The 25,602-nt window shown below is 44.2% G+C and overlaps 1 protein-coding gene and 1 pseudogene across 2 annotated transcripts in view; one reads left to right on the plus strand and one right to left on the minus strand.

The window, feature by feature from the left end:
* ST8SIA6 (ST8 alpha-N-acetyl-neuraminide alpha-2,8-sialyltransferase 6) overlaps window positions 1–25,602 on the minus strand; it is a 145,504-nt gene that overhangs the window by 76,442 nt on the left and 43,460 nt on the right. The window contains exon 3 of the mRNA XM_077945914.1: window positions 5,627–5,716. Coding sequence (XP_077802040.1) covers window positions 5,627–5,716 — 90 coding nt within the window. The remainder of the gene's footprint in view (window positions 1–5,626; window positions 5,717–25,602) is intronic.
* On the plus strand, window positions 1,897–22,220 carry LOC144331082 (uncharacterized; annotated as a pseudogene). The gene is made up of 4 exons (XR_013397950.1): window positions 1,897–2,120; window positions 14,920–15,017; window positions 20,541–20,730; window positions 21,807–22,220. The product of XR_013397950.1 is annotated as an uncharacterized LOC144331082 (transcript).

Genomic DNA, 25,602 nt, shown 5'->3' on the forward strand with positions numbered 1-25,602 from the left:
TCCCCCTTTCTCCCGCTAATTTTCTTTTCACAGGACAGGAGACTTCACAACCTGCTAAAATGAACTTTCGGGACCTACCCATCTAGGAACAAACCATCCTAGCCATGAAAGATGGCAGATGAAACCTGAAACCAGAGCCTTTTTTTTTTTTTTTTTTGTAAAATTCTTTATCCAAAAGATTTTTAAAAAGAAAAAGGTGAAATGTGAAAGGAAAATATCTTGGGCCCCCAAAATCACTAAGGAAAACTCAAGCTGGAAACTGCTTAGGGCAAACCTGCCTCCCATTCTATTCCAAGTTATCCCTCCCCTCACTAAGATAGATGCATATCTGATGGCTTTCTTTGGAAAGACTCATCAGAAACTCAAAAGAATGCAACCATTTGTGTCTCACCTATTTGTGCCCTGGAAGTTCCCCCTACACTTCAGTCTTCCTGCCTTTACTTCAAGTTGTCACCCCCTTTCCAGATCAAACCAACTTACTTCTTACATATAATGATTGTTGTCACGCACCTCCCTGTGAAGAGACCACCAAACAGGCTTTGTGTGAGCAATAAAGCTTTTTAATCACCTGGGTGCAGGCGGAGTGAGTCTTGAGTCGGAAAAAGGAGGGAGATCGGGGTGGGGCAGTTTTATAGGATTTGGGTAGGTGGTAGAAAATTACAGTTAAAGGGGGTTGTTCTCTTGTAGGCAGGGGCGGGGGTCACAAGGTGCTCGGCAGAGAGTTCCGGACACTTATTGTCCAGGAGAAGGAATGTCACAAGGTAATGTCATCAGGAACTGGCCATTTTCACTTGTTTTTGTGGTTCTTCAGTTGCCTCAGACTACATGATGTATAAGTGCAGGCTTCGGCTCAGAGGCCTGACAGAGCTCTCATGTCTCCCTAACATGTATAAAACCAGGCTGTGCCCCAACTACTTCGGGCACATGTTATCAGGACTTCCTGAGACTGTGTCACAGGCGCATCCTCAATCTTGGCAAAACAAACTTTCTAAATTAACTGAGACCTGTCTCAGATTTTCTGGGTTCATGTGCCTGTAAACACAACACTTTGGGAGACCAAGACAGGAGGATCACGTGCACCCAGGAGTTTGAGACCAACCTGGGCAATGCAGAAAGACCCCGTCTCTACAAAAAATAAAAATTAGCCAGCCATGGTGGCACGCACCTGTGTTCCTGGCTATTCAGGAAGCTCAGGCAGGAGGATCGCTTGAGTACAGGAGGTCAAGGCTGCAGTGAGCTGTGTTCACGCCACTGCAGTCCAGCCTGGGCGACGGAATGAGACTCTCACACTCACACACACACACACACAAAGGGCCGGGCACAGTGGCTCACACCTGTAATCCCACCACTCTGGGAGGCTGAGTCGGGCAGATCATAAGGTCACGAGTTCGATCACAAGGTCAGAAGCCTGGCCAATATGGTGAAACCCTGGCTCTACTAATACCACAAAAATTAGCCAGGCATGGTTTCGCGTGCCTGTAGTCCCAGCTACTGGTCAGACTGAGGCAGGAGAATTGCTTGAACCAGAAGGCCGAGGTTGCAGTGAGTCAGTGTCACGCCACTGCACTCCAGCCTGGGTGACAGAGTGAGACTCTGTCTCCAAGAAAAGAGAAAAGCATGTAGTTAACCTGCAATGACACCAAAAACAGTTTCTTCTCCTTCCTCCTGCAAGGCTCTTGTATTGGTTTGAACCGCGAGAGCGGGCCAACAACACAAGGCAGTGTGGAGCAACAAGCTGTTTTAATGAGAGCCTGAGTGCAGACGGGCTGAGGCCTAAAACGGCATCAGCCCCAAATGAGGACAGGGCAGGGGTTTATAGTCTCCTATAAACAGGAAGTGTCTCAGACTGACCTAACTGCTACGTAGTACCCGGTCCGCCTCTCTCTTGGTCTTCAGGCCACCTGTCTTCCTGCTTCTGCTATTTTGCTGACGCACGCTGATGACGTAAGTGGCTTTGCGCCTTGGGACTGGGCCTGAGTAGGGAGGAGTTATTCATCCCCCCACCCAGCTTCAAGGTTCCGGGGAAAGTCTTTGGCCTCCCTTTTTCTGATCTCTTTCCATGCTCCTCCTTGGTCAAATCCAAAGAAAAACCGGATGGCAAAAGAGTCCAGAACCTATTGGTGAGTTCCATGTAAGTCAGCCTCCTTGGGAAAAGTCAGGCAGAGATGAAACTGGGGATGAAAAGTTGTGAGGGTGAAAGTGGATTGAGTGGGGCCAGTGGAAGACACACAGCACCGTGCATTCCCCTCGCAAGCTTAAGGCCCGCTAGTTGGAATTTAAGGAAAAGAAAACAATTTTTTTTTTTTTGAGACGGAATTTCCCTCTTGTTGCCCAGGCTGGAGTGCAATGGCGTGATCTTGGCTCACTGCAGCCTCTGCCTCCCGGGTTGAAGCGATTCTCCTGCCTCAGCCTCCCGAGAAGCTGGGACTACAGGCTGCGTCATCACGCCCGGCTAATTTTGTATTTTAGTAGAGGCGGGGTTTCTCCATGTTGGTCAGGGGAGTTCGGAGTTTCTCGAACTCCCCACCTCAGGTGATCCATCCGCCTCAGCCTCCCAAAGTGTTAGGATTACAGGTGTGAGCCACTGCGCCCGGCCCAGAAAACAAGGATTTTAATAGAGCTATCATTTTATGAGAAACGGAGCTAACATATAGGATTGGACTGCTGTCAAATCGATTAACTCAAATCAGAGATCTTAGCCAATATCAGGCTTTCCTAATAATTTCAAGGATCTGCAGAGAAATGAGGGGAAATGGGGATAAAGGGGAAGTGAAAAAGTTAAGAGATTTCTGCTGAACACTAGGAGAGAGATGGCAACTCCTTTTACTTACCAGGATAGAATAGACTATGACATGATAATAACGCCAAGCTGTCAATTGCTTTACAAAACAAAGGTTTATTTCTTGTCCATGAAATGCCCACTGTATATCTGGAGGGCCGTCTAGGACAGCTGTGCTGCATATAGTTTAAGGCTTGTAATGATGATTCATTTTCTGTGTTAACTTGACTGGGCTCAGGCATGCCCAGATAGCTGGTAAAACATAATTTCCAGTTGCGTCAACAGGCTCAGACATAGCAGAGACAGGCATGGGACATCAAGGGTGGACACCCCAGTCCTGTCTTCCCACATTGCACATGGCCCAGGATAGTAGGTGAGGTTTCTAGGTGAAGTCCATGGGCTTCCTCACACAGCAGGAAGGTTTAAATTGTTAAACGGTTTCTCTTTTAGACCCAGAGAGTTCCACAGCCTTTGAGCCATGCTCCAGGGAGTCCTGCCTCCTGGATCCTGGATCCCATTAACTTTAAGCAGGACCTCAGCCAGAGATCAGCCTGCTAGGGACACTCAATGGATGTGTCTCTTCCTTTAAACAAATATCATTGTCTATTTACCCAGAGGCTCAGTGGAGAAACCGGTTAAACCAGTTTACCTACTTTGGTTTCTTTATCCCCAGGTCAACCTCCAACACCCCCAGGTAAGGGAAGGAATGGATTAGAGGCAGCGGCTTTACTCCTTCCTCCCATAAACTCTATTTCTAACATTTAAAAGAAGAGGTGTGTGTGAGAGACTGAGAGAAAGAGAATCATTATTATTATGATATAGAGATGAGAAAGATTCCTTAATTATGATATAGGAAGAGAAAGTGAAAAACATGAAGGCAGGAAGACCACTCACTGGGTCTTCCTTGTACAGGACTGGCATGTGGAAATCAGCAATACCTCTTACTGAAACCATCTTTGAAAATGATAACTGAGGAAATTATGACATGAAAGAAATCAGACCTAACTGACTCCATCTTGCTTCTAATCTTTAAGCTGTCCTTGTTTATTCCTGGGCGTAGGCTGAACTAACATTGGGAAGGAATTCAGTTCGTGGTTTGACTCTGAAACAAAATTGATAATTGCCCTTTCCTGAAAGAACCCCTTTCTGCCAGGGGACCAGTCTGCCTTTGCTGGACTAACAAATTAGCTACAAGATTAGAAATTACAGTTTAGGGGTCATATGGCCTCTGGCTCCAAGAGTCTGAACCTCCCCATATTACTCCTGGGGATACCATCACTATTGTAAAACCTAACATCAGTACTTGAGATATTTTTTAGACCCTACACTGGATGGATCAGCTGACACCCCCAGACGAGTAATCTGGCTCAGCCAGTTCTGCCATCCCACCCAGGAACAGAAGATGGCAAGAAAATCTCACTTCAACTCCCTGTGATTCCATCTCCAACCTGACCATCAGCACTCCCCACTTCCCAAGTGCCTACCCTCCAAATTATCTCTAAAAACTCTGATCCCCTAACAAACGCTCAGGGAGACTGATTTGAATAATAAAACCCCGGTCTCCCACACAGTGAGCTCTGCATGAATTACTCTTTCTCCATTGCAATTCCCCTGTCTTGATAAATCGGTTCTGTCTAGGCAGTGGGCAAGGTAAACCCACTGGGCATTTACATTATCCTGAACCGTCTTCAAATGTCAGGCAAGCATAAAGCAAGAGGAAACTTGGATTACTTCCTTTCAGGGAGGTTACAGGCATAACCTTGTGTCCCTGCCCAACACACACACATCCTTTGTCCAGCACCATTGGACTGGGCACCTTCCAGGAACTTCTCACATCAGAGTCTCAGGCCACCAGTGCCTCTTCCATGTAGATGAGGCATGGAGCACTTGGATTTCCTTTTTTTGAAGGAGATGATGTAGCAAACCCTCTAAAATCCAGGATTGTAGCAGCGCTGGGGAAGCTGAGGGGGTGTCACAGCTGAGACTGGGGGTAAATCGTTTACCTGCTGAAACTGTAAGCACAGTTTTGTTCCAGTGTGTATTTCTCTAGGATAGCGTTCAGAATACATATCAGGTTCTCAGAAAGGATTGAGGGCCTATAAAAGTTTAGCCAGTAAAACTACATGGTGTTTTGAGGGCTTTTTTGGTTGATTTTAGAGACAGGGTCTTGGTCTGTCACCCAGGTTGGACGAAGTGGTGCAATCATTGCTCACTGCAGCCTTGAACTCCTGGGCTCAGGCAGTTCTCCTTCCTCAACCTCCTGAATAGCTGAAACCACAGACCCGAGCCACCACACTCAGCTAATTTTAAAAATTAGTTTCAGAGTCAGGGTCTTGCTCTGTCCCCTGGGCTGGAATATAGTGGTGCCATCATAGCTCACTACAATCTTGAACTCCTGGGTTCAAACCATCCTCCTGCCTCAGCCTCTTGAGTAGCTGGGAATACAGGCACATGCCACCCAATTTTAATTATTTTTTGTAGAGATGGGGGTCTTGCTATGTTGCTAAGCCTGATCTCAAACTCCTGGCCTCAAGCAATCCTCTAGCCTCTGCCTCCCCAAGCACTGGGATTACAGCCATAAGCCACCGCACCTGGCTCCTACATGGTATTTTTAACAAATGCGGATCCAGGGACAGATAAGTTGAGTCTCACTGCCAGGGTCTGACCCTGGTGCACACTGTTTGGCCCCTGGTCCATCCTGCTCATTAACAGGACCTTCAGAGCCCAATGGTAAGCCTGAGAGTGAACACAGTCTCATATTCCAAATGACTTCAGAGATACTGTCAAACATTCTGAATATAAAACCCTTATTGTAAAAGGAAATTAAATGTGAAGAGTAGAACTTACCCTTTCGTTTTGTTAGAGAAAGACTCAATGCCATATTGCAGATTTTTGCATTTCTCCGTCAGTTGGAGCGACTTCTCATTCAGATATGTGCTGTTTCATGAAAGAGATTTTTAAAAAGATTGATTTAAAATGAGAGCTTATAAGATATTGTTAACAAAAATCAGATTTACTTGATAAAGTGTGTCCAAATGAAGTCTGATTTTTACTCCTTTATTGGATTTCTCCATGGAAAAGGAAATTAATATTTTCACCTCTGATGGGTCTAAATGAAAAAAAGAAAAAAAAAAAAAACTTATGCTCTAAAGTCAAACATAAAAGAACTCCATTTTGAGGACTTTTTTTTTTTTTGAGATGGAGTTTTGCTCTTGTTGCCCAGGCTGGCGTGCAATGGCACGATCTCAGCTTACCGCAACCTCCGCCTCCCTGGTTCAAGCGATTCTCCTGCGTCAGCCTCCCCAGTAGCTGGGATTACAGGCACCTGCCACCGTGCCCCACTAATGTTGTATTTTTAGTAGAGATGCAGTTTCTCCCTATTGGTCAGATTGGTCTCGAACTCTCGACCTTAGGTGATCCACCGGCATTGGCCTCCCAAAGTGTTGCGATTACAGGCATGAGCCATCGTGCCCCCTCCTTTGAGGACTTTATACTGGCAGGTTTTCATATTCTGAGGTTAGTATTTACAATGAACAAGTTATTTAATAGTTTTAATCACTGCATTTATTTTGCTTTATTTTTATTTATTTATTTTTGAAAGGGAATCTCACTCTGTCCCCTAGGCTGGAGTGCAGTGGTACATCTCAGCTCACTGCGAGCTCCACCTCCCAGTTCACGCCATTCTCCTGCCTCAGCTTCCCGAGTAACTGGGACTACAGGCGCCCGCCACCACATCCGGCTAATTTTTTGTATTTTTTTAGTAGAAACGGGGTTTCACCATGTTAGCCAGGATGGTCTTGATATCCTGACCTCGTGATCCACCTGTCTCGGCCTCCCAAAGTGCTGGGATTACAGGTGTGAGTCACCATGCCCGGCCGCGTTTATTTATTTTTATTTTTTTTGTATTTTTTGAGACGGAGTCTCGCTCTGTCGCCCAGGCTGGAGCGCAGTGGCGCGATCTCGGCTCACTGCAAGCTCCGCCTCCCGGGTTCACGCCATTCTCCTGCCTCAGCCTCCAGAGTAGCTGGGACTGCAGGCGCCCGCCACCTCGCCCGGCTAGTTTTTTGTATTTTTTTTAGTAGAGACGGGGTTTCACCGTGTTCGCCAGGATGGTCTCCATCTCCTGACCTCGTGATCCGCCCGTCTCGGCCTCCCAAAGTGCTGGGATTACAGGCTTGAGCCACCGCGCCCGGCCCGCGTTTATTTTTAAAAGATGTTTTCTTTGGTAGAAAACATGCAGACATAGGAGATCATTAACTCTCTCCACAATGAACACAAATCTGGCCTTTCATTATTCTGATAGCTGCAATATACTGGCCTGGTGCTATTTGTTTTATAAACTTTGAAAACTGGAGGTGGAAAAAAAAAAATCCAGTCAGGTTAAGGACATGGGTTACAAAGTTAGCCTGCCTAATGAGCCTCATGGACATAGGCATGTTATTTAACCCACTCCAGGCACAGACTTCCATATTTCTAAATCAAGGATAACTGTGCTTACCTCATAGTGTTATTGCCATGATATATATATATGCTAAGAAAACAATGTAAACCACTTGTAACATGCATCACATATAGTAAGTGCTCAACAAAAATCAACTATCTCTTTCCTTAGACTTAAAAAATACATATGCGGCCAGGTGCAGTGGCTTACGCCTGTAATCCCAGCACTTTGGGAGGCCAAGGCGGGCAGATCATGAGGTCAGGAGATCGAGACCATCCTGGCGAACACGGCGAAACCCTGTCTCTACTAAAAATAAAAAAAAAATTAGCCGGGCATGGTGGTGGGCCCCTGTAATCCCAGCTACTCGGGAGGCTGGGGCAGGAGAATGGTGTGAAGCCAGGAGGTGGAGCTTGCAGTGAGCCGAGTTTGTGCCACCGCATTCCAGCCTGGGCAACAGAGTGAGACTCCGTCTCAAAAAAAAAAAAAAAAAAAAAAAAAAAAATATATATATATATATATATATATATATATATATATGCGCAACCCTAACTTGCTGTTAATGCATTTATTTCATCATCCTCAAGGTATTCGTTGATAGCCTAATATGGGTTGGGCCCACACACAGGTTATTTAGGACAGAGAGGAAGAGAAAATAGACATGGTCTCATTCCCTAATGGAGCTTACAGTCTGATTAAGGAAAAAGATATCAATCAACAAATAACCACACAAATGAATATGGAATTATGAACTGTGATTGGTTATGGTTGAACCAGAGTAGGTGGCTCAGAAGAGTAGGTCTCTACTCACACTGAGGGGTCAGAGGAGGGCTCCAAGGGATTGTCATTTAGGTGGAGACACCCAAGGATGATCCAAACCAAGTGGGTAGTGCATTCAAGGCAGAGGAAACCATGTGTGCAGGCCAGGCACAGTGGCTCACACCTCTAGTCCCAGCACTTTGGGGAGCTGAGGCAGGTGAATCACTTGAGCCCAGGAGTCCAAGGCTGCAATGAGCCATGATTGGGCCAGTGCATTGCAGCCTGGGTGACAGAGTAAGACCTGTCTCAAAAAAATAAATGTGCAGTGGTTCCAAAATGGGGAGCAGTCTGGATTATCTGAGGAACTGAAAAGATAATGGGATTCAAGGCTGAAGAGCCATGGGGTGATTGCAGAGAAATGAGGAGAAATGGGGCAAGAGAGGAAGTGAAAAAGTTAGGAGGTTTCTGCAGGACTCCACGAGAGAGAGATGATGGCAACTCCTTTTACTTATCAGGATAGAATAGACTATGATGTGGTAACAAACAACGTCAAGCTCTCAGTTGCTTACAAAACAAAGGTTTGTTTCTTGCCCATGAAATGCCCAGTGTATGTCTGGAGGCCCGTCTAGGGCAGCTGTGCTTCATGTGGTTTAGGACTTGTGATGGTTCATTTTCTGTGTCAACTTCACTGGGCAAAGGGGTGCCCAGATAACTGGTAAAACATGATTTCTGGGTGTGGCTGTGAAGGTATTTCTGGAACAGATGAGCATTTGAATCAGTAGATGGAGTAAAGGCTGCCCTCACCAACGTGGGTGGCAGCATCCAATCTGCTGAGCACTTGGATAGAACAAAAAAGTAGGGGAAGGGTGAGTTCACTCTCAAGCTGGGACGTCATTTTCTCTTGCCCTTGGACATCGGTGCTCCTGGTTCTAGGGCCTTCATATTCAGACTGGGACTTAAACTGTTGGCCCCCTGGTTTCTATCAAAGTCTCCTCAGCCTTTGGGCTTAGACTGAACTACACCACTGGCTTTCCTGGGGCTCCAGCTTGGAGAAGGCAGGTCCTGGGACTTCTCAGCCTCCCCTAATTATGGGAGTTAATCCCTCGTAATACATCTTTTGCTATCTCTCTATTGCGTCTGTTTTTCTGGAGAACTCTGACTAATACAGCGATCCAAATTGCTTCAGTCTTATGGCACCTTCATTTCAATAACCTGCTTCCATAATTGATATGGCAGGAGAAGAACATGCTGGAAGGTCTTGCCCTGTATCCAAATGTTTGAGCCAGAATTACAATGCATCATTAGCCAGAGCTGGTCACATGCCCCACCTGATTGCAACCTGGGAGTCAGAAATGAGCCACCCTCCTGTGTCCCCAGGGAGGAGATCTGACACAGGTGTGACTGGAGACTTCACCACACTTGTGTCCATCAGGGGGAAGAGAAGTGGACAGATTTGAGATCCATTCTAGAGGCAAGACTGACAGGACTTCATAGAAGATTGGATGTGGGAAGTGAGGGATAGGAAGGCATAAAGAAATAAACAAGACAGATTTGTAATTAATTCTCCAATATTTCTCAGAAATGCTTTCTAAAAACACTGCCTGCAGAGTACACATGGGCTCACAAAAGTCCCTTTTAATCCTGATAGGATTTATCTCCCCCGCCACCTCCTTCTCACCTCCCTCTAGTTCAGTCTCCACGCATCACCCTCTGTGTTTTCTGAATGTATTATCATACTGTCCAAGGATTTGTTTATTTCCCATTTGCCATGTATTTTATGCAGGCAGGACCGTTCATGAAGTGAATTACCAAGCCAGCAATGCTTCGAATTATGATGGCATTGCAGTACTGAATTGTGAAACTGTGACTGGTAGGCACCAATAGGATTGTGTCTTCTATGCCTCTTCTTAAATCAGATAGATTATCTTTTTAAATAAAAACTCAGAACGGGTTTAGTTGGGCAAACTAAAATCACAGAAGATACATGGAAACAAATGAGAGGATCTGGGGTAGAAGTGGAGGTGACAGAATGAAGTCCTGGGAACCAAACGGGGTCTTTGGAGTCAGCAAGGCCAGTCTCTGAATCTGGACTCCACTCTGTGACTTGGGCTTTCGAACTTTGGGGTTGCCTTTAAAAACAAAAAAAAAAGGCCTAACCCAATAAAGGAATTTTAGGAATTTAATGGGGATGTATATAAAAACACCTGACAAGTAGAAGTCAGTAAATAATTGTGTTCTTATTCTCTCAAAGTCATTATCGCATTATTTTCTCAAATCAGTCATTGTTATTGCCATAGAGGTAGGGAGCATCTCACACTGGTAAGAAGTCACCCAGTAATGAAAGGTACAGACAGGGAAGCCCTTTTAGTTATCTTTGCCTCTATACCTTCCCTGTCCCCTCCTTTTCATTTCAAGAGTCTTCAGAGTTTTCTTCCTTTTTTCATCTAATGTCGTTCAAACTTGCTCCAAAAAGAGACCTTCTCAATTCTGGGATGAGAGAGGACACTAGCTGTGAGCAGATCCCATCTAAGAGGTTGGTGCACACCACAAGCGAAGACATTGGGTTGAATCCTTTTTAAAAACTGATTTGGGGACATCTCTCAGACAAGTCATAGGGGATTGAGAGAAATTGATCAAGGTGAAAGTAGAAATTGCAAAGACTCTGAACCAGAAACAACATGGTGGCACAAGAGATGGCTGCAAGACAAGCGTGGGTTGATGCGTAAGCCCAGGAAGGATTACTGGGTGATATGGTTTGACTGTGTCCCCACCCAAATCTCATCTTGAATTATAACTTTCACAATTCCCACGTGTTGTGGGAAGGACCCTGTTGGAGATAATTGAATCATGGGGGCAGTTTCCTCCATACCATTCTCATGGTAGTGAATAAGTCTGATGGTTTTATAAGGGGAAACCCCATTCAGTTGATTCTCATTCTCTCTCTTGTCTACCACCATGTAAGACATGCCTTTCGCCTTCTGCCATGATTGTGAGGCCTCCCCATCCACGTGGAACTGTGAGTCCATTAAATCTCTTTTTCTTCATGAATTACCCAGTCTCGGGTATATCTTTATCAGCAGCATTAAAATTAACTAATACACTGGGCATCATATCACATCTTGCTGCAGGAGAGCTCCTTTCCAGGTAGAAGGCCAGGATATGAATGGAGAAGGACCCACCTAAAACTAACCAAGTTAGAAGTCTGAACAGTTGAGTCTAGGGAGAGAAAAAGAATAGGATTCAGTAGGGTTGCCAAGCAAACTCTAAGAACAAAAACCCTGGGACCAGATTCTTGCAGGCTCGAAGTATGAATTCTGTTTCTGTCAATTCTGAGACTAAAAAAAAGTTTTTAAATTTTATTCCAATTTTCTGTTGAAAGCACTTCTTAAAAACTTGCCAGGCACAGTGGTTCATGCCTGTAATCCCAGCACTTTGGGAGGCCAAGGTGGGCAGATCATCTGATGTCGGGAGTTCAAGACCAGCCTGACCAACATGGAGAAACCCCATCTCTACTAAAAATAAAAAATTAGCCGGGAGTGGTGGTGTGTGCCTGTAATCCCAGCTACTCGGGAGGCTGAGGCAGGAGAATCACTTGAACCTGGGAGGCAGAGGTTGCAGTGAGCCAAGATGGCGCCATTGCACTCCAGCCTGGGCAACAAGAGCGAAACTCAAAAAAAAAAAAAAAAAAAAAACAAAAACCACACACAAAAAAATAAAAAACAAACAAACAAAACCTTCTTACCAGAATTAGCTGAAACAGAAAAAAAGGACCTGTTCACATCAGAACTGCCAAATTCTACAGTTGAGCTTGCCCCCAAAGAGACAAGTCATGGGAGAGACCATGGCTACTACCCTCATGGTGTTCTGCTAGAACTCTGTAGTCAGCTTAGCATGAGAAGCCTCCGACCCATGCGCAGAGATGGCTCTAACTGTTCTGCCAATGCTTCTCTAATTGCTCCATTAGAAGATCACAATCTGCTCACATGTCACTGTGCAAGATTATTTTTCTGCCCACTTGTAGCATTTGTCACATCTTGACAGCCCTCTCAATTCCCTGATCCATTGACATCTTGTCACCTGGCAAATCTGCAATAACGAAGCAATACAGCCCCTGGTATCCTATATTCCTATACCTGACGCATGAGGAGTACTGGAAAAAAAACTCATGCAGGTGGGTTGGTGCCTTGGTAAATTCATGGTGTCCAATTTGCAGGGCCTTTTATATACCTTGACAATTCCATTACATGCCCAGTTCCCTCCACGGCTATACTAGGCATCCACTGTTTCCTATTGTCTGCCTGTTCTCTGGACTCCTAACTTCTCATTTAACTGTGCTCCTTTTTCAGAGAAACAGGATGCAGGTGGGTGAGCATTGGCCTGTAAGTACAAACCATCCTGACTTTCCATCTCAGAGAAAGAAATATCTCCCCTCTCACAAAAGAATAATCCACCTGCCATCACATCCCTCTATCTCCTCCGAGATCCAGCCCATCCCTTGATTTTTGTTTCTCCTGAATCCCTTCTCCCTACCACGGTCTCCTTTCCCAGCTCAATTCCATCTCAAAATGAAAAACAAACAAAATCATCCATTCTGCTATGCTCCTTCATCTACTGCCTTACCTTTCATTCAGAGTGCAACCAACTCTTATCCCTTTTCTTTACCTGCAAATCCACTAAACCATTGTTGGAAAGCATCACCAAGTCCAAGAGCTCTTTCAACATTTGCCACTTGACCCCTGAGGGTATGTGAACCGCTAACAACTCACTCAGTACCTGGCTTCCACCACAGTCCTCTCTTCTTGTCCTTTGACCTCTGACTACTCTTCAGGGTCCTTTCACAGGTTCTTTCTTGGACCAGTGCATAAGAGTGGGTGTTTCTTATGAGTCTTCTTTTTCTGATGTGAATTTAAAGTAAGTGGCTAGTATTCAGTTTACCGGTGTTCCCTCATACACTGCCTCTATGTTTCGTGTCTTAGCCTGCTGGCTTCCTCTAAACATCTCTGCCAACCTCTTTCCCCTTCAGCTCCATCCTCGTTTCCTCCACGGTAGGTTGTCTTGTGTGCACATTTTTTTTTTTTCAGACGAAGTCTCGCTCTTGTCCCCCAGGCTGGAGTTAAATGGCACATTCTCGGCTCAATGCAACCTCTGCCTCCCGGGTTCAAGCAATTCTCCTGCCTCAGCCCCCTGAGTAGCTGGGATTACAGGCGCCTGCCACCAAGTCCGGCTAATTTTTGTATTTTTAGCAGAGACGGGATTTCACCATGTTGGCCAGGCTGGTCTCCAACTCCTGACCTCAAGTGATCTGCCCGCCTTGGCCTCCCAAAGTGCTGGGATTACAGGCATGAGCCACCGCGCCCGGCCTCCTGTGCACTTTTGATCACATCACTTCCCTGCTCAAAGACCTTCCATCCCCATCACTCTTGAGATGTGCTCTGTACTCCTTATTAACTGGGCATGCAAAACCATCCCCCGCCTGACCCCTGCCTGTATTTGTTAACCATTAATTGGTGCACATTTCCCTTTTTTAATTCCTTCCAGTCTTACGTGATGGCTTCTGGCTGCTTTTATTATTGGATTACAGAATTTGTTTGTTTGGTACTGGCAACAAAGACTTTAGGCATGTTTTCATCACTTCAGTATGTTGGAGGGGGGAATCTTTAATAAGGTTGGAAAGAAAAGATACACAAAAACAAGCAGTTCTGCTATCGCTGTTATCCACATATGGTTGATGTGCTATAAAAAATTATATCTGTATAAGTCATTCTTGAGTTGAAAGTCATCACTTTACAAGCCCCGCTGACAAGATTCCACAGAATAGCCAAAAACTTAAAACACTACAATGGCTACTACCAGGTAAGAAAAATTAAGACTCTGGGCCGGGCATGGTGGCTCACGCCTGTAATCCCACACTTTGGGAGGCCGAGGCGGGTGGATCACCTGAGGTCAGGAGTTCAAGTGCTGGCTGGTCAACATGGCGAAATCCCGTCTCTACTGAAAATACAAAAATTAGCTAGGCGTGGTGGCACATGCCTGTAATCCCAGCTACTCAGGAGGCTGAGGCAGGAGAATCGCCTGAACCTGGGAGGCAGAGGTTGCAGTGAGCTGAGATTGCACCACTGTACTCCAGCGTGGGCGGCAGAGCAAGCAAGACTCCATCTTAAGGAAAAAAAAAAAAAAAAAAATTAAGACTCTGATAATGTGAAGAATGCCTCTTGAAGGAAACAAACTATTCAATCCCTACAAAATAATGCCAGAAGTGCTTACCAATCATCCACAAAGACCTCTAAAACATAGAATTGATGTCACCCTCTGCATATGACTCATAATTAATACAATCATGCAATCAGTCCCCTGGCCAAGTAAAACATCCCAAAGAATAATCTCCATATGGGTGACAAAGGAGTTTCAAGAATATCCCAAATTCTATTTACAGTGACCATACAGGAGCTAAAACAGGATTGTGAATTTAAATGTAACACTTAAAACCAAATCAATGTTACTCTCTGAAGAAAGAATGCTTTAATAGACAGGGAATATTATCAAAGAACAGAAAGCCCAACTAGTTACAAGATTCTTTCTGTATACTTAGAAACACTATGTCCTCATTCCAGGGATGAGGAGCCAGGAGAGCATCCTAGCCACCAGCATCCTGAACACTGTAGTGGGATGTAACAGGCTGACCTGCCCCTGGGACAGAGGCCACAGTCATTGCCTGTGTTCCAACTTCCAGCTCATTAAGCAAACTTCTAATTATAATGTAGCCACCGCCCCCCCCCCAACACACATACACCACGTAGTTTTCCTGAGGGAGAAAGGCAAGCATCCTAAGTCTACTGCATGGTTTGAGTACTCTTTTTAATTAACAAATTAATATTCTGGTTTATAAATCATCTTGTATGAATCTGGCTAACAAAATTCTGCCTTCGTATGTCCATTATCTCAGGAACTGACAAAATCAAGTTATGGTGCCTACAAAGATGAGGGGCAGATTCTGGCTGCCTTTTAATTTCATCATTCACCAGATATCTGTGCCAGAGAATGGTAAGTTCTGGAGATAAAACAAGGTACAAGACAGTTTCTTTGCTGCCTTGAAGCAAACAGCCTGGTGGGGATGACAGACAAGTAAACACACAATTACCATCTGAGCTTGCAGAATGAAAGCCGGCTATCTTCTGTAATCATATTAATTTCAAGAAACCATGATTCTGTGCTTTGGTGAATGCCATTTAATTCAAATAGAGGAACTTTTCCTAAAATGACTTCATAGAACTTCATTTTATCCACAAACATTTCAGGCAGCTTAAAATTGCAAAAATGTCTGCAAATAATCTCTGCTTAGTTGGCTTTTATTTGCCTTCAGTTACCCTCAATGAAGATTAATTAGCTAGTTCTCTGCTTCTGAGTCAGTTACCATAATGTATTTTGCCCTCCTACCATAGTTGAAAGATAGTTTTCAACAATGTAAAAGCAGCCGGATGTGGTGGCTTACACCTGTAATCCCAGCATGTTGGGAGGCCGAGGTAGGGGAGGGTCTTGAGCCTAGGAGTTTGAGACCAACCTGGGTAACTTAGTGAGACTCCTGTCTCTACATACAATTTAAAAATTAGCCAGATGTGGAGGTGGGTGTGTGCCTGTGGTCCCAGCTACTCAGGAAGCTGAGGTGGGAGGATTGCTTGAGCCTGAGAGGTGGAGACTGCAGTACGCTTTGATTGCACCACTGCACTCCAGCCTGGATGACTGAGGGAGATTCTGTCTCAAAAAAAAAAAAAAAAAAGCCAAATTGTAACTCTCATGCACATATAAAATGAATATATGTGAAAGCGTTTATTCTACTCATAATGAGGGAAGCAGTTCAAAGGAGAATGCAGAGCACCACCACCTTTACAGATCAAGAATATTAAGATGAATGTGCCAATAAAAGAACTGGCAGGGTGAGGGGCAGGGTGAGTCATTAGGACCTCTACCACGAAGGACATAATTTGCATATTTATGGACAAGAATTATTTTGCATTGCTATCAATTAACTGCAACTCGGAGTTATCAAATAGCTCCCACAGGATCAGAATCCGATAACTCAGAGGTGTGTGATCTGGCCAGGTACAGTGGCTCATACCTGTAATCCCAGCACTTTGGGAGGCTGAAGTTGGTTGACTACCTAAGGTTAGAGTTTGAGACCAGCCTGGTTAACATGATGAAACCCCGTGTCTACTAAAAATACAAAACTTAGCCAGGCATGGTGGCACATACCTGTAATCCCAGCTACTCGGGAGGCTGAGGCAGGAGAGTTGCTTGAACCCAGGAGGTGGAGGTTGCAGTGAGCCGAGATCACACGACTGCACTCCAGCCTGGGTGACAAAGTGAGACTCTATCTCCAAGAAAACAACAAAACTAAAAGTCAAAGAGGTATGTGATCCAAACAGTGCAAACCTATCCATTGTGGCACAAAATTTTCCCTACACCGTGAACACTATCGCTGCCCATCACTCTAATGTTAAGGGAAGGATTCACAGGAATGAACCTCACAGACTCACTTCTTCTGAATTTCAGTCTCCCTGCACCCCGCAGATTACCCCAAATGGGGAAACAGATGGGCCTGGCTCCGGCGTGATTGAGTCCTTTGGGCAGTCAGAAAGTATTGGCTTACCTGAGTTGCCTGAAGTGGGAGTTATCAAAAGGACAGGTTTGATATGGAGATTTATGAAAACTTCAAATTCAGTGTGCAAGAGTAGGACCCAAACTAGGAAATGGTGTATTTAGGCAAGTAGAGATAAAATAAAATAGAAACAGATTGAAAACAAGTTGCCAACATGAGCATCCGTGTCTCATTTCACTGGTCCAGAAGTGACAGGTCCTTGGCTATGGGAAGCAAGCCTAAAAGTGTAGAGTCAGGGTGGAATTCACCCACAGTGCAGTGTTTCTGTCTTTTTTAACCGACTTCCAACAATATTCTCTTACTCTAGGCTGCTCTGAAGGTACTGAGTTATCTCAGTTGATTGCTCGTTCTGCCTTACTGTTTTAACAAGTGTCATGAATACTTTCTTCTTTAACAGAGCTCTTTTGCAATTCTATAAATTGTGCCTAACTGATAGCAATGCAAAATAATTCTTATCCATAGGCATGCAAATGAATTGTGTCCAGGGGAGAGGCAACTCTCCCTCTCCCACACCACAACAAAAAGGTAGTTCTGCCTCCATTGACACACTCAGCTCGATAGTTCTGATCTATACATGTAAATGTATCTATTCTGTGGATTCTCCTTTGAACTGGTTATAACACCTTTCCATCCAGTTCTCTCACTGATTATTTAAATTCAGTCTTTACGGTTGAGCCCAGGAGTTCGAAAGCAGCCTGAGCAAAATTTCTTTTTTTTTTTTTTTTGAGGCGGAGTCTCGCTCTGTTGCCCAGGCTGGAGTGCAGTGGCGCGATCTCGGCTCACTGCAAGCTCCGCCTCCCGGGTTCCCGCCATTCTCCTGCCTCAGCCTCCCGAGTAGCTGGGACTACAGGCGCCGCCACCACGCCCGGCTAATTTTTTTGTATTTTTAGTGGAGACGGGGTTTCATTGTGTTAGCCAGGATGGTCTCGATCTCCTGACCTCGTGATCCGCCCGTCTCGGCCTCCCAAAGTGCTGGGATTACAGGCTTGAGCCACCGCGCCCGGCCCCTAAGCCACCGCGCCCGGCCCCGCAAAATTTCAATAACTCATCTTTATAAAAAAATTTTTTTTAAATAGCCAGGCATGGTAGTTCATGCCTGTAGTCGCAGCTACTCCAGAAGCTGAGACAGGAGGATTGCCTGAACCCAGGAGTTCAAGCCTGCAGTGAGCCACGATCACACCACTGAACTCCTGGGTGACAGAGTGAGACTCTGCCTAAAAAATAAAAATAATAAAATAAATATTTAAAAAGTGATCAATTTCATATCTGTATGAAATACATGGTTTTACCTTTATATGAAAATTGTCTTTTAACACCTCAAATGAGGGTGCTTACAACATTTTTTGAATGAAATAAACAAATTACAGTGGCCAAGAGGATAAACTTTGATGGCAAGTGGATAATCATTCAAATTCCTGCTCTGATACACACTAGATGCTTAACCTTAAGCAAATTATTGGCTGGATGTGGTGGCTCATGCCTGTAATCCCGGCACTTTGGGAGGCCGAGGCAGGAAGATCACAAGGTCAGGAGTTCAAGACCAGGCTGGCCAACATGGCAAAACCCCATCTCTAATAAAAGTACAAAACTTAGCCAGGTGTGGTGGGGGGCACCTGTAGTGCCAGCTACTCAGGAGGCTGAGGCAGGAGAATTGCTTGAATCTGGGAGGTGGAGGTTGCAGTGAGCCAGGATCATGCCATTGTACTCCAACCTGGGCAACAGAGCAAGACTCCATTTCAAAAAAAAAAAAAATAGAAGAAAGTTATTTAGCCCTTCTGTGGTTTCAGCTTCCTCAGGTGCAAAATGAGAATAATCTTCTCTTTGATGAATTTGATGCAAAATCTGTACGAGACAATGCATAAAAACACTTAGCACAGTCATTGGAGTGGAGACCCAGCTTAATAATCAGTATTCAGGAGTATTTGTTTAAAGAAACCAGAATGTGTCACCTCAAAATATGCCTCTTTGACATAAATGGTTTTTGAGCTAAAGGCAATTAAGAAGCGACTCAGAAAAGCTCTTTGCCTTCCTTCTGTTTGCCTGAAAGCAGGGCAGAGAATTGCAAAGACAAAAGGTCTTCTACCCTCCCCCTATTTCCCACCTAAAGCCAGGATGTAAATTCTCCTTTACAACCTTTTATCAGCTCGGCAACAAAGCCAGGAGATTCTGCCAGTGGACTTCACTCCGTTCATTTCCCATAAATTTGCCTTCCTACATTTTCCCACTTCTAGAATCCTGGGATGGCTTTCCCTTTGTCTTGTCACTTCTCTGAAATTTATTGTTCTTTGTCAAATATACGACATAAGCCAGACTCCTAAAGCCACTGCTTTGAGTTACTTTTCTCCCACAGGACGTGCACTGCATGCATTAATACACTTGCTTGTTTTTCTCTTGTTAATCTGTCTTTTCTTGTGAGTCTGTCCCAAGTACAAACGTATGAGGGTTGAGGAGGAGTTACTTTTTTCTCCCATTCATAGTCTATACAGCGGCAGTCGTTATTGTCTTGGCAGGCGTCTTAAAGCAGCATTTCTTCAACTGCAGTGTGCCCATGAATCACCTGAGAAATGTAATAAAATGCAGATTCTGGTTCAGTAGATCCAGGGTAGGCCCTAATATTCTACATTTCTGAAACCGAGGGCTAATCTTTTTTTTTTTTTTTTTGAGATGGAGTTTTGCTCTTGTTGCTTAGGCTGGAGTGCAGTGGTGAGATCTCAGCTCACCGAAACATCCGCCTCCCGGATTCAAGTGATTCTCCCCCCTCAGCCTCCCGAGTAGCTGGGATTACAGGCATGTGCCACCACACCCGGCTAATTTTTGTATTTTTAGTAGAGACGGGGTTTCTCCATGTTGGCCAGGCTGGTCTCAAACTCCCAATCTCACGTGATCCGCCTACCTCGGCCTCCCAAAGTTTTGGGATTACAGGTGTGAGCCACTGCGCCTGCTACTGAGGGCTAATCTTTTAAGTTGCTTGCACCTTGTTGATTTTTGCTGCTTGTTGATTTTTTAAACCCACATAGCTTAAAGGCAGGCTGCTAAATGCTGTAACTTAGCCTTCACTAGCTTCCCTATAAATAACAGTCTGACATATATGTCACCATAGTAACAATTGCTTAAGTTGTCTTTCGGGAACTTGGGGCGGCCCCTATCCAGTTAAAACCAGCTGAGACCACCAACCCTCCGAATGCACCTGCATGGATGTCCAAAAAGTGACATTTGCCATCACAGGGCCAAAACTCCACCCTCAGATCATGTTAACACTGCTATTTTCTGACCACGTATCCTAGGAAGAGCCATGAGCCCAGACTACACTTGCTGAGAGCACCAATTACCTCATTTCCCCCCACCCTCAATTATCTTCCCCCACCTTAGACCATCCTAATTCTTTACTCTATAAATATCCCTAAGCACTATCCTTGAGGAGGTAGATTTGAGAGCTGTTCTCCCATCTCCTGGCTGGGCTGCCCTGTGAATGAATCTTTTCTCTTTTGCAAAACCCACTGTCACCGCGATTGCCTTACTGTGTGGTACTGGCAGAACGTACCTGGTTTGGTGTCATATCTATGAGCTCCCAGACAATGCCAATCCCACTGGACTAAGGGTCTCACTTTCAGTAACAAGTTCTTAAAAGTCACCTGGATCAAGTTCTTCTGCCCTGACAGTCTTTTTCATAATAGTCTAGAGCAAGACTTCACACACAAGAAACATGGGACTGTCTCATAGGCAGAAAGGTTTGTGGGAAAAGCAATGAGTCCATTTGAAAGCTACAAAAGTAAAGTGAGCTAAGTCATCATGTCACCAATAAGTGTTCTATTTTGTTTTCAATTTTCAGATAAAAACCATAACAAAGGAAATAATGGAAGAGGAGACTTATGTTACTGGGAACATTTAACATAATTATTTTCCTGATTCAGCAGCATGGTTCAGTGTCCCAGGAGCTCTGCATCAGAGAGTCACCCCGATCCATCATGGCCAAAGCCCCCAGTCAGCCTGAGCTCTGGATCCAGCCCAACAAATGCAACCCTTGAATAGGGTTTGTGCAAGCAAACTTGATGACGACTGAAGAAACCCTGTCGCTTCTGAGAAAACACCCAATCCAAGAATGTGAGTTCTGGAAATGTCATTAAATGTCAGTTATATCCATGCCTACGTGTCCATATCAGCTATGCAATCACCATCAGCAAGTTCTTTTTCCCAACCAAAAAAATAAGTAAATTTCTCTGCTAATTAAATATTTCCACAGGCCTGGCACAGTGGCTCACGCCTGTAATCTCAGCACTTTGGGAGGCTGAGGCGGGTGGATCACTTTAGGTCAGGAGTTCAAGATCAGCCTGGCCAACATGGTGAAACCCTGTCTCTACTAAAAATACAAAAATTAGCTGGACATGGGGCTGTCTGTAATCTCAGCTACTTGGGAGACTGAGGGAGGAGAATCGCTTGAACCCGGGAGGCGGAGGTTGCAGTGAGTCACGATTGTGCCACTGCACTCCAGCCTAGGCGACAGAGCGAGACTCTGTCTCCAAAAAAAAAAAAGATAAAATAAATAAATGAATAAATAAATGTATCTTCACTAAAACTCAAATAAGTGAATTTTGAGATAAGAATTTTATTTTTATTTTTTATTTTTATTTTTATTTTTTTTGAGACAGAGTTTCGCTCTTGTTGCCCAGGCTGGAGTGCAATGGCGCGATCTTGGCTCACCACAACCTCTGCCTTCCAGGTTCAAGAGATTCTCCTGCCTCAGCCTCCCAAGTAGCTGGGATTACAGGCAAGTGCCACCATGCCTGGCTAATTTGTTTTCTTTTCTTTTTTTTGTATTTTTAGTAGAGATGGGGTTTCTCCATATTGGTTAGACTGGTCTCGAACTCCTAACCTCAGGTGATCCGCCTGCCTTGGCCTCCCAAAGTGTTGGGATTACAGGCGTGAGCCACAGTGCCCAGCTGAAATAAGAATTTTAATGGGAAAATATCTTTTATCTGTATTCAATGTTGACTCCATGCTAATTTGAGTGTTTGAGATGGCCATTAGGTGCTGTAACATTGAAGAATTTACAAATACTTAACTATTTGAACCATAACTACAGTTTTAAAATAAGTTTACTCATCTAAGGGTGAAGATTCTCTTACAATGGGAAATCTTAGCTCAACTTTTACATGTTCATGCTTTATACTCATTTTCAGGAAAGCATCAGGTTCAATACCTAGGAACTCCTGTAGAAAGTGTTGCAGAATCTTCTTTAAAAGAACAAAACAAGGCAAAACAAAGTTTAATAGGGTAGCACAGCCAGGTGTAGTGGGTCATAACTGTAATCTCAGCAATTTGGTAAGCCAAGGCATGTGGACACTTGAGCCTAGGAGTTCAAGACCAGCTTGGGCAACATAGCAAGACCCCGCCCCTACCAAAAAAAAAAAATCAGCCAGATGTGCTAGTGCACAGCTGTAGTCCCAGCTTCTCAGGAGGCTGAGGTGGGAGGATTGCTTGAGCCTAGGAGTGTGAGGCTGCAGTAAGCTGTGGTGGTACCAGTACACTTCAGGAGGCCAAGGTGGGCGGATCTTCTGAGGTGGGGAGTTTGAGACCATCCTGACCAACATGGAGAAACCCCGTCTCTACTAAAAATACAAAATTAGCAGGGAGTGGTGGCACATGCCTGTGATCCCAGCTACTCGGGAGGCTGAGGCAGGAAAATCACTTGAACCTGGGAGGCAGAGGTTGCAATGAGCCCAGATCCACTCCAGCCTGGGCAACAAGAGCGAAACTCCATCACAAACAAACAAAAAAAACATAGAGTTATTTCTGGCCAACAGAGCAAGAAAGAACTGAACCAATGAAAACTGGTCCGAGTCTCGGAGCCTATATGAAAAAGCTGCCTAATTAATGTGGAAGCCTCAGGGAAATGATATACCATGAAAACCTAACACTACAAAAGCTAGTTGTCAGACATATGTGAGGAGTGAACAAAGTCCTAATTTGCTGGCTTAACATTCAAAACTGGTGAGTGTCTGTGTATCATCTAAAGACTGTTTGGGGGTTATTTGTAGAGTTCAGCTGAGTGTCATCGGAACAAAGATTAGTGCAAAAAATCTTTCAGAAATCACACCCAAACATTTGCGTGCACCTTAAATATGAAATGAAATGGCAAGATGAGTATGTCACAATAAAGTATAAATAGCAAGTGAAATGTCTTATCGTACTGGGACAATTTTATAAATGAGGCAAAGGCCCTGTCAAAAAATAATGATGATTTTCAAAATTCTGAAAGGCAAAGGGGAAAACTACTTCACTCAGTTAACAGGAAGCACACAAGAATCTCTCCATCGACCAAGACTTTTTTTTTTCTATGACCCATGCTTTCTAAGACAATAATGAAAAACTGTAAACTAGAATTTGTTGAAAGAACCACTTCTAGAGTTTGCCCTTTATCTGCTATTTTACCGTTTTCATGTCTGTCTCTGGTTATGACTTCCTCGTCTATTAGTAGCCTCCTAATAAATGTGAACAAATGAATGAATGAGTAAGAGACAACTAAGCATGAGGTATTGCGAGATGGTAACTCATCCGGGAAAATTAAAATCAGGAGTGGATCAGATGGAAAAACAAAATAAGACATTCTAGAAAAAAACATCACCAGGAGGATGTCGAACCAAAAGGTCCCCTGGTTAAGCTTCAGCTAATTATAAGATTTAATTAACTAGAAAAACTCAATCCTTGTTTATTCTATTTAATTGAGATTTTACAGTATTGAAAATGATGTTACTCAAGTGTACTCATTAATATTTAATGGAAGAGTAAGAGAATTGGCTAACCAAATTTACTGTGCTTAGGTAAACTGCAATTAGGAAGGGTTAGCAGAGCATCCCAAGGGACCTATCAATCACAAAATGAAGCAATACAATTAATTACAGATGAATTTCAACCAGGAAACACACAAAACAATGATCCTCAAAAAAGATGGAATAAAATTACTTGAATGTGGTGGTCGGTTCTGACAAGAGCAGTCAATCATGTGTCATTTCAGACAACTCAGAAGCAATTACCCTACCCAAAAGACTTGAACTCTTTGTGTGTGTGTGTGTGTGTGTGTGTGTGTGTGTGTGTGTGTGTGTGTGTGTGTATGTGTGTGAGAGAGAGAGAGAGAGAATTTCACTCTTGTCGCCCAGGCTGGAGTGCAGTGCAATCTCGGCTTACTGCAACCTCTGCCTTCCAGGTTCAAGCAGTTCTTCTGCCTTGGCCTCCCTAGTAGCTGAAATTACAGCCCACCACCACACCCAGCTAATTTTTGTATTTTTAGTAGAGAAGGGGTTTCGCCATGTTGGCCAGGCTGGTCTCGAACTCCCGACCTCAGGTGATCTTTCCACCTCGGTCTCCCAAAGTGCTGGGATTACAGGCATGAACCACTGCGCCCGGCCCAGACTTGAGCTCTTGATTGCGTGAAAGTGTATTAATCTTCTATCTGCTTATTCCAACTTTCCCAGCTGATAAAACGCCCTACTGTTATTTCACTTACAATTTGGAATAACCTGCATCTAGTTAAGTTGGAGCTACTTTGTCTTGTTGCAGATTTTCTTTTGCTTTGCTGTCTTCATTCTAACTTGGCAGAGCCCAGGTGCTTTGTCTCTATTTGCCTGCAAGACTCTTTTCCAAGATATCTCAGGTTTCCCTCTAAAGCACCTTCCACCTGGAGGATATGTGTTCTTATTCTTTAATTCCTAGCCCTATTTCCTATTCATCTGTAAAACTAGGCTTTGTGAGCAGGATCATGCATGGCAATGAGTTCTAATGAGTTTTTAATGTTTCACACCTCATGATGAACATATATTTGCATTTCAGAAAATGCTTTTAAGGAACGTTTTTTTTTCTGCCCTCACTCCCAACTCGGTTGTCTTTAAGCAAAACCAAAGAGAGCTGTGGCCAGCCTGGTCAGATGGCTGCAATCATTTGAGGCCCTCTCGCTGCGCTGTGGCCCCTCTTGCCTTCCTAGCCTGCCCATGCTTGCCCCATCTCAACCTCTGCCCCCGCTCCAGCTGAACAGATTTGCCATTGTCAGCATTCATCTTTGGGGATCCTTCTTGACCATGGTTAACAATCGCTGTGATTATCCTCACATCACACACTTTTGGGCTTCTGTTTCTTAGGACAATGCCTGCTCTCCCTGCTAGCCTGTCCCCCACCCCAGGCCCTCCAACCTCCAGCCACCCCAACTCCAGAGCCACATCCTATCCCACTGACTAACCCAACTGCCAAGCCAAGCCCAGTCCCCAGACCTAGAGCTCAGAGAAATTATTAATCCAATCAAAGGCACTAAAGTTGGGATTCTGACTGTGAAGCAGGTACCAAATTTTTGACAGAGAGGGGCTCCTCAAACCATACTATTCCTGGATTAAGTGTCTGGCAATAGGCAGGGGATATGATGTGATCTAGCAAGGCCTTGCATGGAAATTAACCTGCGTGAGCTCCACTTGGCTGCCCTCCAAAGGTCAATGCATTATTTGAGCCTAGGGGAGCCAGCCACCGCTACATCAGTGGCAGCATCAGGGTACCCTTTTTAGGTCTAAACCTGCATTTTCCTAATATTCAGGTCTGTAGGAACTTTTACTACAAGAATTTTACAGGAATGGCTAAATATCTGTAAGTACTTAAAAGTATATATGGTAATATATAATATGACAGAAGAAATAAGACCTAATGTTAGATACATCAGCAGGGTAATTATAGTTTACAACCATCTATTGTACATTTCAAAATAGCCACAAGAGAAAAAGGGGAATGTTTTTAAAATAAAGAAAAGACAAATACTTAAAGTAATGGATATCCCAAGTATACTGATTTGGTATTTACAAATTATACAAATGTATTAAATTGTCATGTGTACTCCAAAACAATGTACATCTGTTATGCATCAATTAAAAAAAAAGATAAAAGTATGTATGGATCAGTAAGTACTTCTAAGTATCTATAAAGCGATATAAGTGCATATTA

This window comes from Macaca mulatta, chromosome 9 (assembly GCF_049350105.2).
Source record: "Macaca mulatta isolate MMU2019108-1 chromosome 9, T2T-MMU8v2.0, whole genome shotgun sequence".
Lineage (NCBI taxonomy): Eukaryota > Metazoa > Chordata > Mammalia > Primates > Cercopithecidae > Macaca > Macaca mulatta.